Source organism: Opisthorchis viverrini (genome assembly GCF_000715545.1).
Source record: "Opisthorchis viverrini unplaced genomic scaffold opera_v5_4, whole genome shotgun sequence".
NCBI lineage: Eukaryota > Metazoa > Platyhelminthes > Trematoda > Opisthorchiida > Opisthorchiidae > Opisthorchis > Opisthorchis viverrini.
In genome coordinates this window covers 733952-759216 of record NW_008751660.1, presented here as the reverse complement: position 1 = coordinate 759216, position 25265 = coordinate 733952, and the positions used below count along the sequence as shown (strand labels likewise).

Genomic DNA, 25265 nt, shown 5'->3' with positions numbered 1-25265 from the left:
TATATATAGAGAGAGAGAGAGAGAGAGAGCTTTCGAGTGTAACTGTGCCATACTTAAGGTGCGTTCAAAATACGCACGAACTTTAAATAAATGTGAGCTACAGAACAAAGAATTGCGCCGGGTTATATGCACTCATTTTCAGTTACTCTTATCTTGGACTACGTCTCTTCCCACTGTCTCAAAATACGCACGAACTTACAGTAAATGTGAGCTACAGAACAAAGAATTGCGCCGGGTTATATGCACTCATTTTCAGTTACTCTTATCTTGGACTACGTCTCTTGAATCCCACTGTCAGAGACGCGCCCCTGTCTTCATTGGTTTTTGTAACTTCCATTTAGATAAAGAAGGGACGCAGAAGTACTGTAGATAGTACAGCTGTATGAAGGAGGCCGATTGCAATCGGGCATTATTTCCATGTCCGCAAGACATGCGCTTCACAACCGCAGTGTAAAGTGCTGCTACAAGACTGGGTGGGATCAGACCCGAACCTCATACTTCCAGACGAGCCAACCGACATGTTTATCTGGGCACTTGTATAAGTTCCGGTGGGCTGGTTGGAGACGAGATGACTTCCCGAATCGGGAAGGTCAGGGCAGCCATTGCAACCTCCGATACGTATGACGCCGATGAGATGTCAGTTTGTCTGTTAAGGGAAGCGTTTACTGTGTAGCAGTGCGATCCACACCCAATTATATATCAAACGTGGCCTATACATGCATAGGACGTACGAAAGCTATCAGTATTTGACCGTGGGTGGGAACATTGGATTAGCAATGCTTAGGTACGCCAGATGGTTTTGAAAATAAGGAACTCTCCTACGATAGATGAATTACTCACGCCCCCATAGGTTGCGCTGGTTGGGACATGTACTCCGCATGCCAGAAGAACGTCTGCTTCGCATAGCTGTTTTCGCCCACCCCTGTACTGAGTGGAAGCGATCCAGAGGTGTATGGCCTGGCAGCGAAGTATTAAAATACTAACCAGTAAATTCATTCGGTTTGACAACTACCACCTCCTTTGATGGGACCCTGAGACTCAACTCAACATTGGTTACTGACACTGGCAGACATGACTCAATCGCGCAGTCAGTGGCGCTCATGCATCCAAGCTATTGCCTTCACTGTGTCATTACCCAGGTCCAGAAATAGCTGAACATGCAGTTGCCTCCAATGCTTGGCTTTATGTCTCCCACACTGTCCATCTTGCAATAGTCGGAACTAGAAGCGGGAACCAGTCTACCCATGGTACGTGGTTTATAGTTGATAAATTGATTGATCAATTTTACCGAAAGTGAACAAATCAGCACTGCTAATTTCCACATCCAGACGTTGGAATCATTAGAATCTCCACTCGTCATGAATAAACAGTTGGGCGTGATATCGGAGCAAGATAACGTAGTAATACCCTCCTCCTACAGCATCAAGCATTACCTTTTATTTGATATTGTGAGTGGTTTGGATTGATCGATTTGTGCGGCTACTCGGACCCGTAAATTACACTGGCATTGCAAGTCCACAAAGCTGCAAACCTCTGTGACCCCAAAACAGAGTTTTTGTCTGCCTGAAACAGGACTTTAGAACCGTAATTCGCAGTGCTATCTACACGCTTAGTAGAAATGTAGCAGAGTGGCTTATAACGGTTTCAAGGTGAATCAACCTAAAAGACTGGCATCTCGACGAGACGGCACTATTGATTTGTCCCGCAGTGTGGTCGTCCTAACGTATCATATCTGGATTGCCTCAAACAGTGGTTAGAGCGCGAATTTACTGAACGGAAGGTCCATGGTTCGAACTCGATCTCTCCATCTTGACTTCTCCCGTCTAGACTTGGGCAACCTGGCAGTATCCCAGCCTTCGTGTTTCTTTCGGGTGGCATGGCAACTGGGCACCGAAAGGGTGTCACAGTTGAATGATGATTTACCTCTTTATCCCCTGGGAGCACGGACAGGTGTTTGTATGTCAGATAAGTTGTATAGAGGTCCACTGATCAAAAGTACTTCACTTTTCAATATATTTTTCAAACAGTTTGGCCATTCGTTTTTCAGTGTCCACTCTACATCTGCCCTCGTTTTGAAGAGCTCTGCGCAGATAACCCGCAGGTAAAAGCGAAGGTTTTAGGTACCCTTCATGCCACTTATCCTTCGGATAACTCACACTCCGTTCGTACCCGCAACATGATACTTGGTTTGGCTGCCGTTCATATTTGGCTACAGCGACGCCGAGGAGTTCAGTTCTCTTCCGGTGAGTTCGCCCAGTTCCGTCACCGGACCTCTTCGCTTGTCCATCCCTTATTAAACTCGATTTCGCCCTTCATATACTAAACACATTGATCTCTGTCACTTTTTTATTCATTCTAACAGGTTTACAACCTCCACTTCGATTCAAACTGGATACGCATCAAGTCGAAAGTGAGTTTGCCAATGTTTTGCTGTTATTTAGCTGTGCGGTGACTGACTGGGCTGCATCAACCCGATGCGGGAAGGAATGAAGGTTTTACACAGTTCAAGTTCACCCACAGTAACTTAGATGTTTAGCAGGCCTTCAAATATGTGGATCCGCCCCCTTGGTTTGAAAGGCTGTCAGAGCTATATAGAACATGGAACTACCAAATATATATCTTAGCTGTGCCTCGTCGAGCAAGTACTGGCGTGTATATGTGGCAGCGTGATCAATCGGTGCAATTTGAGCACACGCTCAAAACATCGAACGGTCTATACATAGGGCCAGTCCGCCCACGATATGTTGTCTATCTGCCCTCCATACCATGCGGCGTGTATATGTGGCAGCGTGATCAATCGGTGCAATTTGAGCACACGCTCAAAACATCGAACGGTCTATACATAGGGCCAGTCCGCCCACGATATGTTGTCTATCTGCCCTCCCATACCATGCCACTTACGCCTGCCGTTTCATGAAGAAGCCAAGATTTTCTTGTGAACTGAAAAAAGAACGACTTCTGTGTTCATGGGGGTCTCGTTCTTGATGGCTGCTTCATGAGATACTGGCTTTGCCATAGTTTACCTGCGTACGTATTGGGCAGAATACTTACACCATACTTCCGTTGTCTTTTACATGTGATAGTACAAGCTACTGGTTGGTGCGAGATTAATTCGATTAATTGTATTCTCGTTTGGCACGTTTCCCAGTCTCTTTTAGAAAACTGAGGACCATCACAGGGCTTCTGTCCCCTCCGAAAAATTGGCGTTTCCTCGGAGAACTTCCTCCTGAAATGGCACGCCGTACATCGTCCTCAGCCTTCGTTGTATTATCACTTAGTGCCCTGACAAAGCTTCATGGGCACGAATGGTGGGTATGCGAATAGAACACCTCACCATCCGTCCATCTTGCATGCATAAAGGCTGGGAACGCTTTCCGATATCCCGATTAACCAGTAAACTGAGATGTGAAAATATTAGGGCTAGTGAATACTCACCGAAAAAGATTGTCTTGTACTTGAATAGCGGCTTTCACCCCCAAACTCCCTTGGAGAAGATTTTGATGGAATAAATCTCTTTCTTTGTACAAAAACAAGTTTTGACAATTCTCGAAGAAATAAACAGTTCAGGTTTAAGTAGTCCACAAACAATGTTACTCGTAAGTTCGATGAAGACTCTGAACTGTCCATCATCCGTCCCACTCACCTTGAAGCTCATCAGACTAGTCTAGTCCCCAAATCTCCGTCACCCTTATATCCTACTTAAACACCATTTTGTACGGATGTTGCAAAAAGCACTTATTTATACTTCAGGGAGACTACAAGTGAACTGTTTCAGTAGCTTCGCATGATGGAGTAGAAGGTAGCTCTTGATTTAGTGAGTGTGAACCGGTTGAAATATCCTGTCACCCCTCCCCCTACTTATGGCAATAAATAGCGATCGGTGCTCCAATATCCATGTACACGCCTCAGAGTCTTGGACAGTGCTTAGCGTGATGACTTCTACAAAATGCTATGGCGTGGTGTACGATCGCACATCAGGTTAATGGTTGATAAAAATCTTACAAAGCGGTAATTAATGTTTTAAAAATACATGGATAACCTCATTTGTTGTCATTCGTTCCAGGTGCTTTGTGTGCACGTTGGCCCGGGCGCTGGCAGACAGTCGTTCGAAAAAATGCAACTTACTTTTTGGATGGAGCTCACACGAACGAAAGTGTTCAGGTATTCGGATGTTTGAACTTTTTGGTGCAGTGTCTTGACCACGCTCAACTTGAGTTTGTGTATGAATTTTGGTGAGTAATAGACCCATGTCGCGTGTTTATGGACGTATTCGAACACCTTTCCAGTACACTGTTTGCCAAAAAATGCATGTGGACCGTCCACTAATGGATGAACAGACAATGGGTCGCACGTTTCTACGTACATAAACTCTTTCACTTTGACTGGGGGTCTTTTACGACAGACTGCAGTTTAAATTTACACTCCTTGAAACCTTCCACGGTATGTCCATCTTTTGCTCTAGTAATGGTACCATTTCTCATCTTGCTGCCTAACAACATTAGCCAGTTTGGGGCCATCGCTCAGCTAGATGGTAACTCGTTACTGTGTGGAGTAGAATGCAACCAATTACGTAATTGAGCTCGAATGCCATATTATTCTATCCTCTGTTCAAGCGAATAAATAAATAAATCGTTTAGCTATAACACCCTTTCGGTACCTAACTGCCATGCTGAAGGAAGGAAGCACGAGTGCTGGGATACTGCCAGGCTACCCAAGTCTAGACAGGGGAAGTCGAGGTCGGGTTTGAACCATGGACCTTCCGGTCAGTAAATTCGCGCTCTAACCACTAAACCATCTTGCCCCCATATGTTCAATTATTCGAACTGTTGCTGAAATGATCTGATGAGAATTAGGAGCTGTAGTTATATATCTTCATAGGCTATATATATATATATATATGGGCGTTCGGAGGAAACAATGGTCATAGAAAACAACTTGTAAGCACTAGACCTTGGGAAAACAACGTTCAAGGCGATAGACATTTGAATAAAATGCTCAGGCTAGCTTGATCCAATTCAGTAGCGGAGCTTGTCAGAGTGACCAGTCGTTCGAGCTCAGCTCGGACCACTGTTTTAGAGATCAGTGAATACAGTTTTCAAACCTGTTCGCACGGAAGGATACACTTTGTTTCGTATTGTGTGCGTTGGGTGCTACGCTAGGTCGTATGACGCATACGACCGGTCAGATCATATGACACATGATTTGTCGTTTCTAAGTCCCTAAATTAGAAATATGACCTGTTTGGTGTGGCAAGATCGCAAAATGCCTTCATTGAGGCTGAAAATGAGGTTAAACGGGATGTCTGTTCAGTTGCGGCACCCAGGCCCTTTGTCATATACTAGGCTTATGCGAGTATGTATTTTGGCTTGCATCTGATGCGAATTTGCCTGTCAACAGTGATTGGATCACTGGACGACTGCGCATGCTTGTGACAATACAAACGGTTTGCGCCAACCCAAATGTATTACTGCATGTGAGCCTGTGAATCCGATGTAAACCCGAGGGACCAAGATCGGCAGGTAAACTCGCGGAGGCCTGTTGGCAGCCTAAGCATGATGGTGTTACAATGAGCTGTAACACCACATTAATCCCTAAGGCGTCTGTTATCCGTCGATTCCATAACGCCTCAGTTTTATGCCGAATGCTCGGCACGAACCATCTCGTTTGTCACGAATAACTGGATAGCATAGATGCGCAGAGGTATCGTTTAATGTTTTAAGAACTGTAATCAGCACATCTCAAATTATCCGTCGGCACTTCGCGACTGATAAAGTATGGGAGCGCTGATGTCCACAAGTCTAATTTCGCTCATACAGATGCATCCACAGGTTGAGCAGGTTTACCGGATGTGACGCCTCTGTACCGTCAATGTCTCGCTGTCGTACAAACTTGAAGATAATACAATTACACTGTACATATAGTGGTAGACAGCGCTCGCTTCTGTTCGAATTTCATTATTATCGCCCAATTCTCAAGAGAACATGTTGGTTCGCTTAATCTCCCTGGATTTAAATGCCGATTTTTCTGTTTGTTTCCATTCCTAGCTCTTCGTTCTTTGCTAAGTATTTCTAATGTGTTTTCGTTGTGTTCTACTGTTTTCTCTCGGCTAAGTTTGTCTTATATCTCTTCGTTGTGACGTATACGAAGGCCCGCCTAAACACTGGACCATCCAGGATGTTAACTATACAACAACACTGAAGTTGACTCCCACTAACCTTCGTCGTACATACTAAATTGAATAACTACTAACATGCATACCGTGGTGCGAGCCACCAGACCACTTTTCGCGTACATTAGGGGCCTCAGCTGGTCAACTGTACCTCCTGGGGCGAACAATTTTGGGCCGCCAAATGGGTGGGCCGGTAAGTTTAAAACTGCCCCTTCAGGTCCATCCTCCGGTCTCAACCCTTCGGGTGTATAACGGGTACAGTTGCACATGCGGCCCATCGCAAGTCATGTATGACATTACTCGTGCGCGGAGGCCCATCAGACTTCGCTCTATGTGGTAGGCTTAACCGGTTCCGGGACTTGAGGACAGTTGATACTTGACAGAGTAGCCTGGCGGACTGCCAGGTACACAGGCTTGAAGAGCTGTGAGGTACAGCTTACCTCAACCCTCGAACGCAAACGCGTCATTCGAGACGGTTGTACAATGCCCAATACAACCACAGTCACTTGGATTTGTGCAACTTTTAAATGCCTGAGCAGAAGTGAACTGACTGGTCACCATCATACTCACTTTAAACCACCACGGAAGTGTCACTGAATCACCTAGACGTTTCTTCCATTTGCAGTCAGCATCTGTCAAAGGTAAGTCTGCTCCGCTTTTTAATCAACACCAGCCAGACTGTACTCTCATCTTACAAGTTGGGGGAACCACTGGCAATCCGACTACTAGTTCACCACCTAGCTATCCATTCCCGTCCAAGTGGCACTTCAGTGTTTGGCTACCGATCTTATTCTCTTGGGTTTACATCGGCCACATTCAGTTCTGAACGAACCGCCTATGGTTTACCTACGGTGCGCTGGCGTCCAATGGATCAACTACTGTTGATCGACAGTCCCGGATCTGGTGCCAGCTGGGCATATATATGTGGAAACGTGCAGTCCACTTTTATAGATCCACCAATGACTCTTGTACGTTTTCTGGCGAATGGTGTGTATTTCCTGTTCTCGAGGAAACCGTTATGTCCCTTTCCTGTAACGTCATTTCCCCACTTCAAGCGAGCCCCTTCGGTCATCAGCCTGATGTCCAGAGTTAGAAATAACCGTTTGTTTTCTTAGCTTGCTTCTGGGAAAGTACCAGGACTACAGTAGCCGAGATCATCAAATAATGAAACGCATCAGTGAGAGCTTGTCACAAATTAAGGTTGCCGAAAGAAGAGAACGAAATAATTTAGCACAAAATTCTCACTCAAAATAGACGCGTTTGGTGGTCATCACTCAGTGTATTTAACTTAATCATCGGCTGTAGTTTAAACAGTGTATTTCGAATAACGATAAATCCTCTGAATATTCATCGTATTCCGGGTCGATCATAACCTAATTAGTTCATACAGTGACAAGCCACTGAACTCAAGCTTCACTCCGACTGGAATCTAGTACTGTTCCCGGTCTCCACATATGGTACGTTCTGGATATCTGTTCGATTCGACTGAGGGCAAAACGCCGTGATCTAACCCAGGAACGAGCGTCGGACAAAAGCGCCTTCAATGAAGCATTTGCTTTCGAAATGCCCTAGTTTCATCCTCTGCAACCGTATTCCTCCCTATGGAGGACGAACTTCTTGTCTGTGTTTCTTGAAGTTGTTTTCTAAAACAAAAAGCTCCGTAATCCGGTAGCCTTTTGTGTAAGAGATATGATACAGGAGATTCCAACCTATTTTTCGAGGTGTCACTCACTTTAGATTCCGGATCAAGCCGATGGTAAGACTAAACGACTGCATAAAAATCCTCTCTTCTAACTAACACACAAGCTATCAGCTTACTTCAAACTCGAGAACCGGATCTGACTGGCTCCTCTCCACTGTTTTATTGTCACTTGTCCCTCTGTGATGGAAAATTGTTTTTTTAATATTGTGGTTGGGGAGATGAAAGCGATATGCCGACATCCTGTAGCCATTGTCTTCTTTCTGGATGAAGGGAACCTAATGTTCCGAATCAGGAAGAATAAAAAGTCAGCGTCGCCATGACAAGAATTCCTAACTTATCAGAGATGAGCCTCCATACCTTACTTGTCAAAAATTGAACCCTGGATTCATAGCCGTGCGTTTTAATTAGTGATGGGCACAATTACCGATGGGTTGATCGTGTCATCTGTAAGTTTTACGGACGCCGTCAGCGCAAAAATGAAATCTACTGATCGATACACCTGCAACATGACAAATATTTCGTGGTTTTGGACTGATGAGACTGACTCTCCAACTAGAGCCCAGACTTAGGTCCCTTTACGGTCGTTTTTGACAATCTTTCTTGTGGTATAACCAGGCAAATGTTACGTATTCCAACAGAACGGTGCATTCGTTCACCTATTTCTTTTAGTTCTGTTATGAGTATCAAGTTTTGAGATAGGCTGACCTAATTCTGACGTGACCCCATCGAAAACCTATACGGGCTCATCAAAATACCTGTGTTTCAAAAAGGGACTGAAAAGTGGAATTAATTTTAAGTACGTTTTTCAAGAGGACTGAAAGGAACTGATGCTGATCTCTCGAAATTTCTCGATTTTTTTTACTTCCACATCTGGTTGGTAGGGGCTATCGTGTTTGGTTCAGTTCATCTTTCACAAATCTGACACGTGATCTTTTTATGTTTCCTCAAATAGTCTTTGCGTTGAAAAAGTCAGCTTTTATGTCATGTGTTGGTCAGATAGTTACGGAGGACCAAGTGGCTTTTTAATTACTTCGTTCCCCCTCCCCCGGGGACCAGACTTACCTCAGAACAACGTGCTCGTTCTAGTAATAATTATTTTGATTTGTAGCCTGATAACAACCTGATGTTTCAGTGGACGTATAGAGCGGAATAAATGTTAGCCACGTTCATGCTCTTTCTATTTCCCTATTATCCCAACAACTCCGTAGTTTTTTGAGTGCTTTATCGTTGCACGGAATTAATCAGTTTGTATTTTTCCACGTTTACCCGACACAAGCATCTTTTCACAAATTCCGTTGGTCATTACCTTGTCGTAGACTGCGTCCTCTTTGCGTTCCCGTTAGCTTCCTGATCCGGGTTGATGTTTTTCTTATCGCGTCCTCTTTGATTATTCGCAATGCCTTGCTGCTCGTCTGCTCATTCTACTCAATCTCGCTCTTTCGTTGTCCCCATTTCAGATGGCAGCCGAGTGGTTCCAGTGGGCATGTAGCCGTGCTTTGTCTGAGTACGTTCCGCAGCTTGGTTGCAGAGATTTCTCATGATCAACTTAATTTCTCTTTAATTTAACCGTCAAATCTAAGTGTTTGGCGCATAACTGTTACGCACTCCTGATATACTACATGGTTCCTTCTACAGGACCAGTCAGAAAGTTACAGACGGAAACTACCCATAGACGCACTATTCAGAAACACGTTCCATGGCCCTTGGGCTGTCTCGAATGCCAGGCCTTTCCTGTATACTAGTTATATTTGTTGATGTCAATGTTACTGGCATTATTTCTGTTTTTTCCTCATCAGTTGTTCCACACCACTGGCGCGTGTACTCATCTTCACCGTCTTGGGTCCGCGCGATCCAGAACCGATGTTGAAAGCTCTGAAGGTATGTCGGTAGTGTACCGATCTCCTCCTCTCTTTCTCTTGGCTTCATGATCTAGCCACCCGTGTATCCATCTTAGACACTGATGTGAAGAAATGGAGTCGAAACCATCAAACGGCATTGTATTACGATACATCCTAGCGTTTGGCCTTTTTAGCTTATTCGAGATTGATCGATCCGAGCTCACACATGGCTCCACCCAATTTTGTAATATTTTTATGGTATTTGGGTTCCCTGTATGATTTCCACGTCGTCCTTTGTGTGTTTACTTTTTTCAAAAGTGTTGTAAGCGTTTCACGAGGGCCACTGAAACTACCAACTGTATCTATTGATCATTTCACAGTTAACAATCCAATATATTTGATGCAACAAGTGGGAATGTGGTAGTTTCGTTCAAAAGGTTTTGATTCGCTGTTCTCAATTTCACTTGCTGCCTGGTCAAAACGTTGTGTTACTTCTCATCTCTAATACAACAACTCGGTGGGAACCCTGATCCCGAGCAGCTGTCAATGTTACATAGCTCCTGCAGCCTGGCTGTGTGAAGTACGATTCCAATGGTTGGCGAACCGTTTCTGGTGAAGCAGTTCATCATCCGGTTACTCAGTTGGTGGCCTTTTGTTTGAGTAAGCTGTAGTTCGTCCTGGTCTCCACAAGCTCTAATTCGACCTCCACTATCGTGTTCGCGCCGACAGCGAATTCACCAGTAATTGACAAGTGGTATGTTGGTTTGTACACTACGCCTGAGTATCCAACGTCCTGGGAGCCGACTCCAAATTCAGACAACGTAGTGTCAATTGTCGGAAAAAACATTCCTTACCCATTGCTCAAGGTAACCGGTTGGTTTCTCGGTTTCACTCAGGATGTTTGACGAAAGCTCGTCATCAGAGACTGCAACATACGCGAGTCACTTCGGAAGTACCGTGTGCTTCGCTGACTTTCGTGATTAATCTAGTTGTCCCGAACTTTATGGGCTTCTTCACAGTTAGCCCAATCTCGTCCCCGTTGCTAATTTGTCGAGATTCTGAATATCCCGCCGGTAAAATGTTCTGACAATAAATTTGCTCATGTACCCCACAGCTCTAACAGTGTGTGCAAGAGTGGAAAAATCGGACATGTTTGTTGTCAACAGTTTTGAAATGAGGTCTTTCGTTCATGCTTCCTGTACTAATTTCAAGATCTACACAATCCTCCTCCACTTTTTAACAATTTGCATCAATCCCCTTTGCTAATCGGACAGTATCATCGTCCGCTCAGAAAAGGGCTCACTAACTGTACTGGCAGGTATCGGACGATGATCCACTGAGCAAGGGTGTGACGAATCCTCTGTGAAGTCCCAGTGTATAGGCGTGACTGTATAGGCGAGCTCCTCGGTAGCTTAGTCGTTAGACCTTCTGTTCGCTAGGTAGAGGTGGGCCCGTCGAGTCCGTTCTACCTGTACCTCAGGATCTGGGGAATTTGATTGGGAACTTTTCATCCCCAATCAAGATGCCAAGCTCAGCGAACAAACCATTGACCATCTACGCTACCTGAGCTACCGACATTTTCCTCAATAGAAAACCTCAGGAATACCTTTCAAATTCTAACAACCATCCATCACATCAACGTCTATTCCTATTTTCTTTAACCCGCTACAACGACCTTTTCAGAACAAACACAAACATTTATGGGTAGAATTCCGGTGTGTGACATGGTCACACCTGGTTTACTATTCGTAAAATGGAAGAAGGCCTTCGTTGCGGATTTATTTATTAGAAAATGCAAACTGACCAGTTACAGGCTATTGGACAGGGAAGCGAAACTCTCATTTGCATCCTATTTACAAAAACTGAACATCCATCTTTTCTTGAACGCGTCTTCCTGAACTTTCCTGTATATTCATTGACTCCAATCATTCATTGCTCAAATCCAAGCAAATGCTGCAAAGCGACTCCACAAATTCCGCAACAGATCTCCCCTTTCAAGGGATGCAAAGCGAATTTACAAGAAAAAACATACTACTCGCATGCCTCCCTCTGTAGTATCACCGTTACACTCGTATTATGTAGATTGTTAGTAGTTCTGGGTTGTCCCACTCATATTACAAGTGTAGTATGTCTCTTGTTTGTTTCAGTCCACCGTTAAACCTGGTTTTGATTTGGCGCTTTTTGCTAACCCACATGATGGGGAGTTTGGTAAGTTTCTAAACACACTGTTCTTGTTTTACAATTCCATACTGTCACTTTATGTTGTTGTGATGCTGGTGGTACCAATGGTAGCACTCCGTTCACTGGAAGCCACGCTGGACAGAAACTAGCCAGCTGGTATCCTTTTACAACCTTGTAGGTTAGATAGAACGACTTTGGGGGTTCGATACGGTACATAATTGGTTTTATCTATCTCTAGGGAAAAAAATGCTTCATGGTAACCCTAACTTTGAGGAATTCCGAAACCGGAGAAGCCTCCCAGGTGTGTGTGTGTGTATGGCAAACCCACTAATTTGCTGTCGAGTTGAGGCTGACTACCGGCAGTCTAGCTTGTTAATCTTGCGAATAAGTAGCAACTAACCGGTCCATGCGATCTACCTGCGATTTAATATGTCCGAATCCGCCAGACTCATGTTGTTCATAGTGCACTGCTATCAGCTCCTGAATAAAATGTTCAGCTTCCTTACCGCATGCCCGACTGTGACGTTGTACGATCGGGGTTTCATCCTGAAGGTGAAATGAACGTCTGCTGCAAAGCCTTCTTTTCATTCTTGTTGGGAATTATCAAAGCAGAACGCATCTCACGGATCTCCAGGGTGATTCAAACTCGTTACCTCCCGGTCAGTAAACTAAACCGCGAGTAGCTGGTCAGCATTGTGACTAACTCACACTTGGTACATGGCGTTACTTGTACTTCGGTGTCATTTTACTAAATGAGATATTCACAAATGCATCGAAGTTCGGGGACTTTTCTGTTCGTTGTGCCGTGAAACGTGGAGAATAGACCATCGCGTTTCGTAGGTAGGCACGTCAGCTGCGCTTTCGTGCTTAATCACGGTCATTGACTGCGTGACATCGAGCCGTACATGTCCACTTGTATATTGTGTTGTTATAGATGGTATATCAACTTCTCTTCAAGAGAGCACCTTCTCGGGATACCAGTTTGATTCATTGTGACAAACACATTGAAAACAACTATTTTGCATACTCCTGCGCCGATTCAATTAAATTTGTGGATTAAGACCACATTCGGCCCAATGCAAACCGTCTGTGGTTCTCCTACTCTGCGGAGACGCCCAGTGGTTTGAGAACTTTGGGTTGGCAAATTCTATTCGGACGCCAGTCACTCATCGTTATATTGTGCTGGTTGACAATTTAGTCGAAATGTATCCACTTCTACTGCCGTATCCAATAGCATTTAACCCCTTTATTACGGCGTTTCTTCTCCCAATCCGGGAATGTTGTCCTGGGTTAGTAAGTAGTCCGTGTGTAGTATGCGCGTGTGGTAACCTGTGGATTGGTAATGCTAGTGAATCTTTCAGATCTAGCATTGGTGTTTAACGAACCTACGCACTCGAAGTACCCCAGTGAGAATACGAAGGCCATAAATTACGAAGTGGAACGCCGAGAGGCATCAGACAGTCAGTGTTCCTTTGCAAGGTCGGAAGTCATGGTAGCATGTAGCAGTCATTTGGTGCTTGCGGTGGAAAGTATCGATATTGTCAATGCTGTGGACTTATGTGAGCCTGGAGATAAGTTTGACGACTAATGGACGGCAGTGCTGTGGGCCCACACATTAGGAATATTATCACGGAGCGAGCAAAGATGGAACCGTCACAGTGGGATCTCATTGAGGAATGTCGTGCCGTCTGAGTCTATCTCATTTGGATTGTGGATTCCTTGTAGAGTGGAAGGTGGTCGGATAAGTCGGTCCGAACTCACGCGTGCGGCGGATTTGCCTTCTTTGGTGTTCACTAAGGAAGGGCATTACTGAAATCCAAGTGAATGTTTCGCCTCGCCAGGTGGTTGCTTGGTGGTGTTGAGTTTTCCTTTTTCACTCAACTCATTGATGGATCATATCACTCAACATTCGCGGGATACACCGCCTACCTCGAACTTTTGTAGAAGCGTTCATTTATCCAAGCTCCCATCCCGTAAATCGCGTGGAACGGCTTTTCCTTAACATATCTGTAAAGTACACCTCGCTTGTGAATCTGGTTGATTTCACTTCCAAATAGTACATTTTTCTGATGAAATCCACAATGAGATAATTTGCACGTTTAGTTTTCCAGCTGATCAGCACTACGCGCCTAGAACCCAACAAAGACATTTCTGTGAGTCAGCTGATTTCTGTCACAGAGATCTCCGAACTAGCCCCGGTGAACCGGATCTGGCGCATTTCCATAAGTCATATTGATTTTCAATAGTGGTCGCCAAAAAGATGGGTCAAAACAGTCAGCATAGAGGCCCGAAAGTTGTAGATTGCACTGTCACCCAACGCTTATCCTTTATTGTTGAAAAAGACCGAAGTATGTGTTGAAATGAGGTCTGATTTAACAGCTGTCGCCACCTGGAACATGGGGACTCATATCTTAAGAATCGTACCACAACCTTGAACAAATCTTAAACAATTTAGATCTATTTTTCCCACAGCCCTCTGGACTATAGACGGGAAAGTGACCCGTAGTCAACAAGTTCGAAGATCTTCGTTTCATCAAACTCTTCTGGGCACCATCTAAGCCACAACTGGATCTGTACTCTTCAGTAGTTTTGTCTTGATTTCTCTGATCGGGTATATCCACACTGGTTAAATTTCTTTCTGTTTTATAGTCATTTTGCCAAGTAAACAGTCGATGGATGCGCGATGCTTGACCGTGTGGAATGAACTTTGCGCACGCGAACCTGCCGACAACCTCTCGGTTCCAGCTTATCGTATCCCGAATGTTTCGCAGTTCGTCGACTGGCTCTCTCGGGTTCCCATCAATGTCCCCGGTTTCCTGAATTCCTACCCACAACCGCCAGATTTCCCTGAGAATACTGATCGCATTTCCATCAACCATACAGTCGGGTGCCTCGAAAGCACTATGCGGTGTCATATTTTGGTCACTGGGAGCTTGTACCTAGTTGGGGCAGCTTTAAAAGTGAGCTTTTTGTCATGTGTACAGTGTGTTAGATGAGCGATACAAGTCCACCTTTGTACTGCTCTCGCCTAAATAAAGGCCTGTTGGCCGCACAAAGCTCTCAGCTGCAAACCTTTTGCGGGTGGAGTAAAACTTTTTATGCCAAAATGTTGCATTTTGTCGCGTATATACTCAAACCGAAATCCATCCTATTCTACGTTCATATTCATGCAGCTCACCAAATTTCATTGTCCACTAAAGCAAACGTTCCTTTGGCTGAAAAGTCTTGTGGGATAATTCCCCAGCATCGCCGAAACTCCATGATGCCTAAATGAGGCTCAAAAGCTTGGACTGATACTCTGAACTCATTTGCCCGATTACCTTAGTCCAATCAGGGACACGTCACTTCTGTGGACCTTTGTTTGACGACACGATTGACAGCTATCATCTCAGTCTTCAGCACAGGGCTCGCTGTATGACTTCCGTCCCATCTTAGGCGTACAACGGTTGTTTGTGGTAGTCATTATCACTTTGCTTATACTTAGTGTAGTCAGTAGGAACGTTTGAGTACTTACTGTCTGTTTGCTTTTCATTGGCTTTTGGTAATCTAATTATCCTCTGCTCATTCACCTAGGCACTGGATGAACCAGTATGATGGAATCACCCTTCTTCGCAAGCAGCAACGTGTACTTCTGAATCGAACTGTATACTCTCCACTAATTTTTGCATTGATTTTCCGCTATCCTCGCCGTATTTTGGTACTCTCATTCTGACGTGTAAGAGATGTATATACACAGCAGACTTATTCTATTATGATGGATGCACTTGGGCTGTGCTCAATCTTATGCCAACCATCGCTGCCTTGCAGTTAGACTTATGATCCAAAGGCTTTGGTTGAGGACTCTAATTGTCCTCCTGTTTATGTGTGTAGGCATCCCGGCAATACTCGAATCCACGTACAACCGTGAATTTTACACCTACACCTAACCCCAAGCCACGCCGGCCGTCGCATGATGCCATCAACCGGGTCGCCTTGCTGCATATAGCAGGGCAGGTATGCGAAGATATGCCACTGCTAACGCCTCGCTTTTCTCAATTACTCGTTCTTACCCCCTCTTCTCGTCATGTTGCTAGCGGCACTCCTGTAGGCACATTCTTAAGAACTGCCAGGTCCCTTCCCCGCCCATTCGCTGCACTATCTACGGTCGACTAGGCCGCAGAAACTTTAGGATCATTCTTCAACCCCCGAAATTCAGCTCATCTGGTTGCCTTTGCTATCTGAAACAAGCTGGACAACAGACTTCTCTTGCATACTTGCTGGACTCACTTTCTAGTAATATGTTGTGTTCTGAAACGAGGACTCAGAACCCAAGTGCAGTCGTTGAAGTGATTTCCCCTTTGTTTTGCGCTCGCGTGTATGCACGTCTCATGATCCAGAAGCCGCTACCTCCGGTTTCGCTGGGATTGATATTGTTCTAGCCAACTAGGTCTTGGCTTGACTGTTCATCCGTTAATATAAGCCTATGTGCGGTTCATTTGACAACATCTATCAGGGTGGCAAGTAAAACGCTGCCGAAGTCCCCTACAGCAACAAGTCCTCTGATGTTGACTCCTACTGGAAGGTAGTGTCCGCAGTGCTACAAAATGTTGAGCGCTCCGCTTGTGAATGACGTGACAAACTATATCTAAGCACTGAATTTAAAATTGACCGAATCCTGGACACAACCCTTCTGGTCAGTAGAGCAGTGCCACTCGACGAACTGTTGGACTTCAAGTGAAAAATTTGTGCGCGGGTCGATAAGCCTGGTGTGTTCAGAAGCTGTAGGGATTGAGCAGGCGGGAAACTCGGGCAAAGTGCACAAATTATTCAAGCTAATACGCGTAACAAGCTCAAAGAAGCCTCTAGCGAGCGAAACATTCGCTGATAACAAGAGGAAAGAGGAATGCCTGGATGGTTGGGCTGAACACTTACGAGCAATTCACCTGGTCACTTGTGGTTGCTCGGCCAGATTTCCCGCCCGTACAATAACACTAGCAGCTGAACTTGGGACTCCAATCGACTTCGGAAAGAAGCGAATGACCCTTGTTCCCCAAACTTCACTAAGCTAATGGGTCTGATGAAATTTGACCCATTCTGTCCAAAGATGAATGTAAATTCCTCACTCGGTGCTTGTTTGGGTTATGTGCATCTGCCTGGGGGGGTGGGGAGGAGATCATCCCAACCAACCGGGATGGGTCGATAACGGTGTTCATTTTTAAAAATTGTACTCAGTATGTAGCAGTCGCAAATGAGGCAGCTCTACCCCGCCGTAACCATACTCTGTCGATCATTTTAAGGTATCTTACAAGCGCAATAGCAAGTAGGATTACGACCGGGATGAGGCATTTTGGGTCACATCATCACGCTTCAAGAGCGCGTTCGATTCTGTTGACAGGTTAGTTCTTTTAAACATGCCTGAACAGCATTATATGTGCGATCCATGCTTTAGGACGTACAGTCTTTGAACGTGCTTCTAAGAATTCAAGTGTGACACTAGTTTGTGGGACACCATAAGTGTCTTGGAATTCGCCTTACCTTTGACGGTAATGTGACCATCGGGGTCAATGCACGAATTTCAGAGCCAGTTGTGCCATCGAATGGGCACATATCTGGGTCTCAAAAGACGCGCACATCAGACTACAGTGCAGGCTGTGCTGCCATACAGCTGCGAGACTGCCATTTATGGCGGAGGGTCTGAGATTTCTCCAGGTGTTTGGCCAATGGCGTCTCAAGTACCGTTAGGAATCAATGAGGTGGTTAAGATACGGGCTTGGAGTGAAGCTTACTTTGCTACACTCTATGCATTCAGCATTGCAAGGTAAGTTGGTTGCTCCTACACTCTATGCATTCAGCATTGCAAGGTAAGTCGGTTGCTCCGCAGGCCCAGTTACGAACCTCCGAGACAAGCTCTGTTCCTTCCATCTAATTCAAAGTGGCGGTAACCTAGAGGTGGACAGAATTTGACATGGCATAGGGGGATGGAGGGTTTCACAAAACGTTTGGCTGCCGTTGGTGATGTTTGCCTCCCGGTATTGGGTCCACGTGATCCTCTCTGTGCTTCGGCGGATACATTGAACGACATGGAGGCTAGCCGGTGTGATTAACGTTGATGCTACTAGTTTCTAACCCGGTTGTCTGACTGAGTGCTGGAGCTGTATGCACCTAAGATGTTTATTGTAGAATAGCTCCAGGTCCTCATCTTGCCCGGTTTCTTTCTCCACTGAACTGAAGTGAGCATTGGTGTTCTCATCCGGCGTTGCTGCTTATGACAACGATGCGGTAGAGTCAGGCAGCATCCTCTTCACTCCATGTGCTTCAGGCACCTTTCCCGTTCTCATAAATTGTGTCTTGGCTACGTGACTAGCATGTGGTGTATGTAGACGATATTCCAGTGCACTCCGTGGTTGTATTAACGTTTGTCAAACTTATCCGCGATAATGGTGAAGATCCAAAAAGTTGAACTCAAACTCGAGTACGAACTCTCCAAGCTAGTCTCCTAGCCGTGTGCCATCATAGAACGAGATAAAGACCTACCCGAATAGGAAACGTTAGAGTGCATGACCGGGGGACATCATGCGACTTGTTTTACATGAGATGTCAAATTGGCCTCGCTGTTCGTTGTCATTGATCTAGATACGGCTTCGTCTAGGTTGCTCCCGGCTGGCTGTGCCACTGAAAAAATACTATAGTCCGTGAGAATGCCATACAGTGAAGGATGTTGACACCCACTCAGCGCTTCATACTCCATCGGTTTTGAATATCCCCAGACATGTGGAAACTATATTTTTGAGTTCCGAAATCAACGTCGAACCCATCGGTGTATATTTAAAATCAGAAGTAAGCCAGTAGCAGAAAGCCCTGTTTTGCTGAAACAGCGCATTAAATAAAAGGTAACAGGATTGGTATTCAACTCGGAAGCAGACACTCTTTGACGCATATGTGTGGCGATAGCGACATCACAGAAGTGAATGCCTGTTCAACGTCCAAACAAGATACCACTTGCTCCTTTGGTGGTAAGGTTTCGATGATCTTTGGGAATCACTTACCGGTTGGGGCTAACTTGACCGAGAGGACTATTCAACTAGGGTGCACTCCAGGGATACCCTTTCATGCCTATGGTGGTTGTCTGTCGTGCACCGTCGAACTCGTGGCCCAGGTTAGTCTATAAGGAGCTACAAAGTAACAAGCAACGTATCAGTGATTTGATGGCGATATCTGCAACTTAGAGGTTAATAGTAGGACTGCAATACTTTCCCCTTAAAGTTGGCTGGCGTTAGCCTATGGGCAGAGAACATGGGGGAATCGTCAGGGTATTTGATGACAGCCAACCAAAACTTGCAATTTTGATGCGTCAAAAGCCTTTGTTCAAAAGTGCATAGGGTGCTGCTATATGTTTTAAAGGACACATTGAGTGAAGAATATTATTTTGCTGCGTGATTTTACAGGTCTTTTGCGATTAGTCCTTTGTCACGTTTGTGTGAAGCGATTCCACAAGTGAGTAGCAACTGTTTAGCTCATTCACGGTTATTTACCTTTTTCCCTTAATACTGCCCAGTACGCACCTGCAAGCCAGATGCTAAGTGGTGACCACAATTATGGGTATCCTTTCCCGGAACTAACCTGGCTGTCCCGTATTCCACGTGCCGACCCTGGTCCAGTAACCGCAGTAACCCAAATCAGGTCATTTTCTGCTACAGACGCGGGCAAAGCATGCAAGCAGGGAGTGGCCCCTCAACTTCGTGAAAGGTAAAAACAAGGCCTTTGCTAAGTTTTAGCCTCGAGCGACCCAAATTGCTAAACGCCTGCCGCAACAAAAATAGCTAAAACAGTTAAGAATTCCGCTCATGTGCTAGATAAATCATGGTGGTGTGTGCACCAAAACAAAATGTTTTAAACCACTGAACTAGAAGGGCTCAATCAGCTAACACCTGAGCCGCCAAAACACGTATCATGTTGCGTCAAACGAAAGGTGTCAAGGGAAGTTTTACGCCACAAACTGAACGTTATGGTGCTGGCGCCCACCAACGTGTTATATCACAACCACAATGTCAGTGGTTTTCTTTGCGGTTTCCGCTTTTCAATGAACTTTTACATTTAACTCCGCTCCAACAGCGACACCGGTGAGTCCATACAATTTTGCTGTACGGTGTGCTTCCAAAATCCAAGCTACCATTTCTTCCTAATGCGAATTTCTTCACTTCATCATCCCCACTTATGCTTTTCGTGACCGCGGTCATAAACTCAGCTGCCCAAAACCACGCAGCTCCAGCAGCGGTTTTCGGTTTTTATTCATATTGATTGGCTGAGTCACTGAAATACCGTTGCTTCTCCAGACTCGTTGTACCGGTTTATTAGCTACTCCAGCTCACGTTCCCTTGCTAGGCAGGATCTTTTGTTTGCCATCTCCCATCGTGTTGTTGCCCACAATCCTTTACTTTTAACGGTTTCATCAGTTAGAGACAAAAGCCCCTAATTAACGTGTTTCTCTGCCCTCGATGTCCACTTCATTTAGATTACGCCAGTTTATGCATGGCTTCATCTGCGCCAAACAATCTCCATTATTTGCGTGACCACATTTGACACTAATCCAGCCCTTTTTCTGACTGGGCCACTATGATCATGGCTGACGGCATGTCAACAACCAGCTAGGAATGAACCTTATCAGTATTGTTTTCAAAGTTGTACCCTTCCAGTCAGCGTGGCAGCTGCACTGGATCGACGACAGCACACTCCTAAGCCGTTCACTTGCCGTAGTTTTTGTACGAGGGATCTGTCACGAAGGTCTGGAAAATTTGGCGTGGTTACTTAAAACCATACTGGAACTGACAGCTGACGGTCGACCGGGTAACCAGATAAACCCTCCCACCGTGTGTATGGCGGATCTCTATCATGCTATTCATTTCACCGTGAACGGCAAAGCTCACTCAGCAAGTGGTAGCGCTGTGTGTTGGTGACTCATCCTTACTGGTTCATCGACCGCGAAGGGCTTTGTTACCCCCAATCCCCGAATTCTTAATGTACTTTCTGCTTTCGTTGGATGGAAGAGCTTTCCTCCCCCTTTTTCTTCAACAAGGGGAAGGCGGGCCAGCGAGCATTGGTAACTATCGTGAGTGCTTGCTGGAGTCTCTCGTTTCGTGCCACCATCTGCACCACTTGGATCGCCATCCAGCCGACGCCATACCCAGACCACGGGATAACCTACAATCAGCGACTTTCGGTCCGAGGACAGAGAGCGGAAGCGCCGTCGATGTTATGGTCAGTACTTGCTTTTTCCGGAAGCCCATCTGCAGTATCCATTGCGATGTACGTTTTTCACTGCTCCCATTCAAATACTAATTATCTGCGTCAATTTTCCGATTGATTATGGTGTCTCCGCTTTTTAAGCAGCCGCAAACAGACATTCATAGCCGAGAATTTGTTCTTCACGAAGCTCTTCGGCCTCGAGCATTTTAGGCAAGTGTCGCAACGGAATTATACAATGCGGCACGATACTTCAATAACACCTTTAGCTGCCGCACTCCTCGAGGGCCCTGTTGAGCATCAAATGCTCTACATATTATATGAAGGTGAACACGCCCTCATTCATTGCAAGAGCGTTCCGCCCGACTCCTGATACAGTGAAGACTGTATGAGATGGGTGTAACCATCCTCTGACATTTGACTTCGTTCGGCCCATGATGCGCACCTCTTCATTGGGCTCCAAAGAATTCCGGAGATTGGCCTCAAAGTCACTATTGTCTCACAGTCAAAATCAACCAGCCACCTCAAAGTATCTAAATCAAAGCCGTCTTGAATGCCACTGGCGGGTTCCCGAAAATAATTCCGATCCGCGCTTAACACCAGCTCCTGACAACCATTCGTGATACCTTGAAAACAGGTATTAACGTGCAATTCGACCTCCACGCTTGACCATTTGTCTCTGAAGTGCAAAGCAAAGCTTCCAGTGCTTCGTCATCGGTGTCACCGGAGACCTGTAGTCTAATTTTTGCTGTTGGATGGCGTTCTGAAAGTGGAACAAAAAATTTTACTCCAGACTGTACTAAACTTGTTAATCTGCTTGCGAATTCGCCCGGATTTCTAACGAACGGTTAGGGCTTCTTGCTTCGACCATAATGCTTCACTAATTTGCCACCACCACCCCGCTTAGCCAGCCGTATAGACTTGTGATGCATACGGTGATGCTGCTATACGGGTTTGGAAAGAAGAAATTCAAAGGCCTGTTGTGTTCCTTTTGGGACGTTCCGTGCCACCAGAGAAGAATAACTGTGCATCCAAACGCGAGCTCGTGGCGTTCTACCCTACCGTCCAAAATTTTGGGTACACCATAGGGCGTCAACCGTTCGCGATCTTGATTAATATCATGTTTCGGGTCTTCGTGTTCCAAAACTGTTAAAAATTATGTTTTCTTGAGAGCTCCGACACCTCGACTTTTTAAAATAACCCTCCACGAAAGTCTGACGTTCCCGGCAAACACATCATGGCAAGAAACATCCTTGAGACAGCCAGTCCTTGTTTTTGGCACCCTCGACCCCAGTATCATGGACACGGCTCAGAGTGAGGGACCACAGTTCCTCATTGAATGTAGAAACTCCTCCACCTTTCGGACACGCGTCTGTCAAGCAAGAATACCTTTGTTATCTGAACTCCAGGAACACACGATCAAATCCATCCACTCGTCGAATGAAGCGAAAATCCACCAGGACTTCCACAAGAGTACTCCTTTAAAACAGTACAGCCTGGAAAAAGTTTTCATTATGCAGCATTGTGAGCGAATCCCAGCCGAGACCTATCAGCGGCACAATGCCCTTAGCTGCAAAACCTTTAAGGTGAAGTGAAAACTTTTGCGCCAAAATGTTGCATTTTTCTGCGTATGTGCTCAACCAGGAAACCATCATAATCTACGTTCACATTAGCTCACCAAATTGTCCACTAAAGCAAACGTTCCTTTGGCTGAAAAGTCTTGTGGGATAATTCCCCAGCATCGCCGAAACTCCATGATGCCTAAATGAGGCTCAAAAGCTTGGACTGGTACTCTAAATTCAGTTGACTGATTGCTTTAGTCCAATCAGGGACACTTCATAGCTTTCAAAAATTCAATTCCATTGTGCGAATACTGAGCGCCAACCTGTCCATTAGTGTGATTTCAAACATCCCGCCTTAAAACACCTGACGTATCGACATCTAGGCTTGCTCCCACTAAAAACTCACCATCAGCTTCTGTATCTTTATCGCTGGTTGAACCACCCACTGCGACTTGGACTACCTTTACCTGCTCTCGGTATCCGAACAGCACCTGCTGTAGACTTTCACTGGCCTCCACGGCCTACAGGCCAAGGCCCGTTAAATCTTTCCTCATTACTCCGTAAATCCTCGGTTACACGTTGTTATTATTACTATTTCATCGAACATTCCCCACTGTTTATGACATCGTCCTGTTTTTGTGCGATCCGCACCCCCATAAACCCCCAGTCATGCTTCCTTCTGACTGTAGCCATATGATCATGCCAGACGGTATGCCACCCACAATGTGGGAATAAACATTAATATTATTATTCCACGCTTTCTGAGAACCCACTTCCAATTAAAACTTTCATTTTGTCGAACTATAGTCCGCGCAGTAAGCAAACGCATTTTTAATATCCCGCCTTTTTTCCCACAGTACGACCGTATTTGTCCGTCACACTGCACACAGAGTACAACCTATGCCAGCGTCACCAACTTTGCTTGGTAAACGCGGTGGGTTCGCTATTCGTTTACGCCTATACTTGGTCTCCTGTTGCATGTGTTGGTGCGTTATGGCAGGCAGGCAGGGGACCAGGATGAAGACAGCCGTGTAGATCCTACACATAACGACACCGCACTTCCCTTCACACTATCCTCAGACTGGATGGCGGGCGCAACCACTCTCTCTATATATAAATAGCAAATCTCAAATATAATGTTATTAAATAATTTGTCATTTGCCCTGGTACTAGCTCAGTACCTTTTCAAAGCTTCTGTTGCACGGCTTCTCAAGTTCCTACCTCAGTGCTCCCTGTCCAGGTCATCCGTAAGAAATTTGTAGATGGCGAATACTCCGACTCTCCTTTTTTCATCAACCTCTAAAGTGGGATCCTGTCAAAACTGCTCCAATTCACACACCCCTTTTTTGGGGGGGGGTGGCGTGGGCCTGTTTTCGGCATTTCCCGGTCAACTATATGTATATATATATAATGCTTCTCTTTCTGTCTCGCTGCGGCCACTTGTTGAATTTATGTATTTGATGAAGATCGGCGCAATCTGCTTGGTAGTTTCAAAAAACCAAAGGCTAATGAGCTCGTAAAAGTAATTACGGGGCAAACTATTAAAGCATGGGGAAATAAGGGAGCATGGTGTACGACAATTCTGTCAAACAAAAATAATAAATTATAAGCTGTGGTGTTAAGCCTAAATGTTAAACGCTTTCGAGTATACCGTCCCACACCCGTACAACTTTTAGCAAGGACAAGTGACGCAACCGAAGCTTGCGACCTTATTGTAAACAGGTTTCTTCTACGCCCCTGCCGGGGCTGTTGGAGATAAGGGCAGTGAAAGGTACAGCTAAACCACCCTCAAAAAGTAAGGACTATACCTTTCATTTAAACTCAGGCGCCTCTGGTCCAACTAAGAGGCCTGAAACAATGGGTTCGAAAGTATATGGTGCTGTTTACACAAAGATGGGCAAAAGTACATAACTATCCTTGGTCATCCGCTTCCATGGCGTTGGCAAATGTACAGGCGTATCACAGTTGACACAACGTAGTCAACATTCGCACATCAAATGATGACGAACATAATGTGGTCTCAGTTGTGTGGACTACGGCCGACACCTTTGAGTTCGTTCTCATGATTCTGACTGGCGGTGCGCTGACACCCAACTCGAAATCATACATGTCAGAGCATGCCTAGCACATAAGTGCAAGGGAGCAAAACGGGTGGAAGTCAAAAGTACAGGGGTTGTAGATGAGTGGACGAATGAATGTAAAGTTGGATTCAATGCTAGGTTTCTGGTACTTCAAAGCCTAAAGGCGATTCCTTTCAACATAAGTCTCGTCACTTTACACTGTTGCTGGCCCCAAATTTGCCGGTGTTAAGTGGTCGTGGGATTTAAAAATGCATGCAGTAATAGTCTCTTTAAGCAATTGAACGGAAGCTTCGCGGACGGGTTATATAAACCGCCCAAGGAAGATTTTTGCCAACTTTCACAAGGTCTTCTTCAATATCCGCGAATGAACACCGCCTCATCCTAGGATGTTAAACAAATCCGGTTTAACCAGAGGGCCGCAAACGTGACTCTCGGGGCTTAGAATAATACCAAGCCGGGAAGTTAGGTGCGCTGAAACGGTGTCAATCCTCGGGGCTTAGAATAATACCAAGC

General features: G+C 45.4%; 2 protein-coding genes across 2 annotated transcripts in view; both read left to right on the top strand.

Annotated features, from left to right (window-relative positions):
• T265_00411 (hypothetical protein) overlaps nt 1-15627 on the top strand; it is a gene marked incomplete at both ends in the record, with an annotated part of 42748 nt that extends 27121 nt beyond the window's left edge. Inside the window, 7 exons of the mRNA XM_009164184.1 lie at nt 2048-2243; nt 2363-2410; nt 4064-4232; nt 9668-9749; nt 11857-11917; nt 14540-14850; nt 15464-15627. Of these exons, the coding sequence (XP_009162448.1) occupies nt 2048-2243; nt 2363-2410; nt 4064-4232; nt 9668-9749; nt 11857-11917; nt 14540-14850; nt 15464-15484 (888 nt within the window). The remainder of the gene's footprint in view (nt 1-2047; nt 2244-2362; nt 2411-4063; nt 4233-9667; nt 9750-11856; nt 11918-14539; nt 14851-15463) is intronic.
• Nucleotides 15628-17847: 2220 nt separating this feature from the next.
• On the top strand, nt 17848-24796 carry T265_00410 (hypothetical protein; the record flags this gene model as incomplete). The annotated part of the gene is made up of 5 exons (XM_009164183.1): nt 17848-17963; nt 19315-19363; nt 22519-22633; nt 23529-23657; nt 24651-24796. 5 exons carry the CDS (start codon nt 17848-17850, stop codon nt 24794-24796), a joined length of 555 nt encoding a protein of 184 aa, XP_009162447.1.
• Nucleotides 24797-25265: the final 469 nt, after the last annotated feature.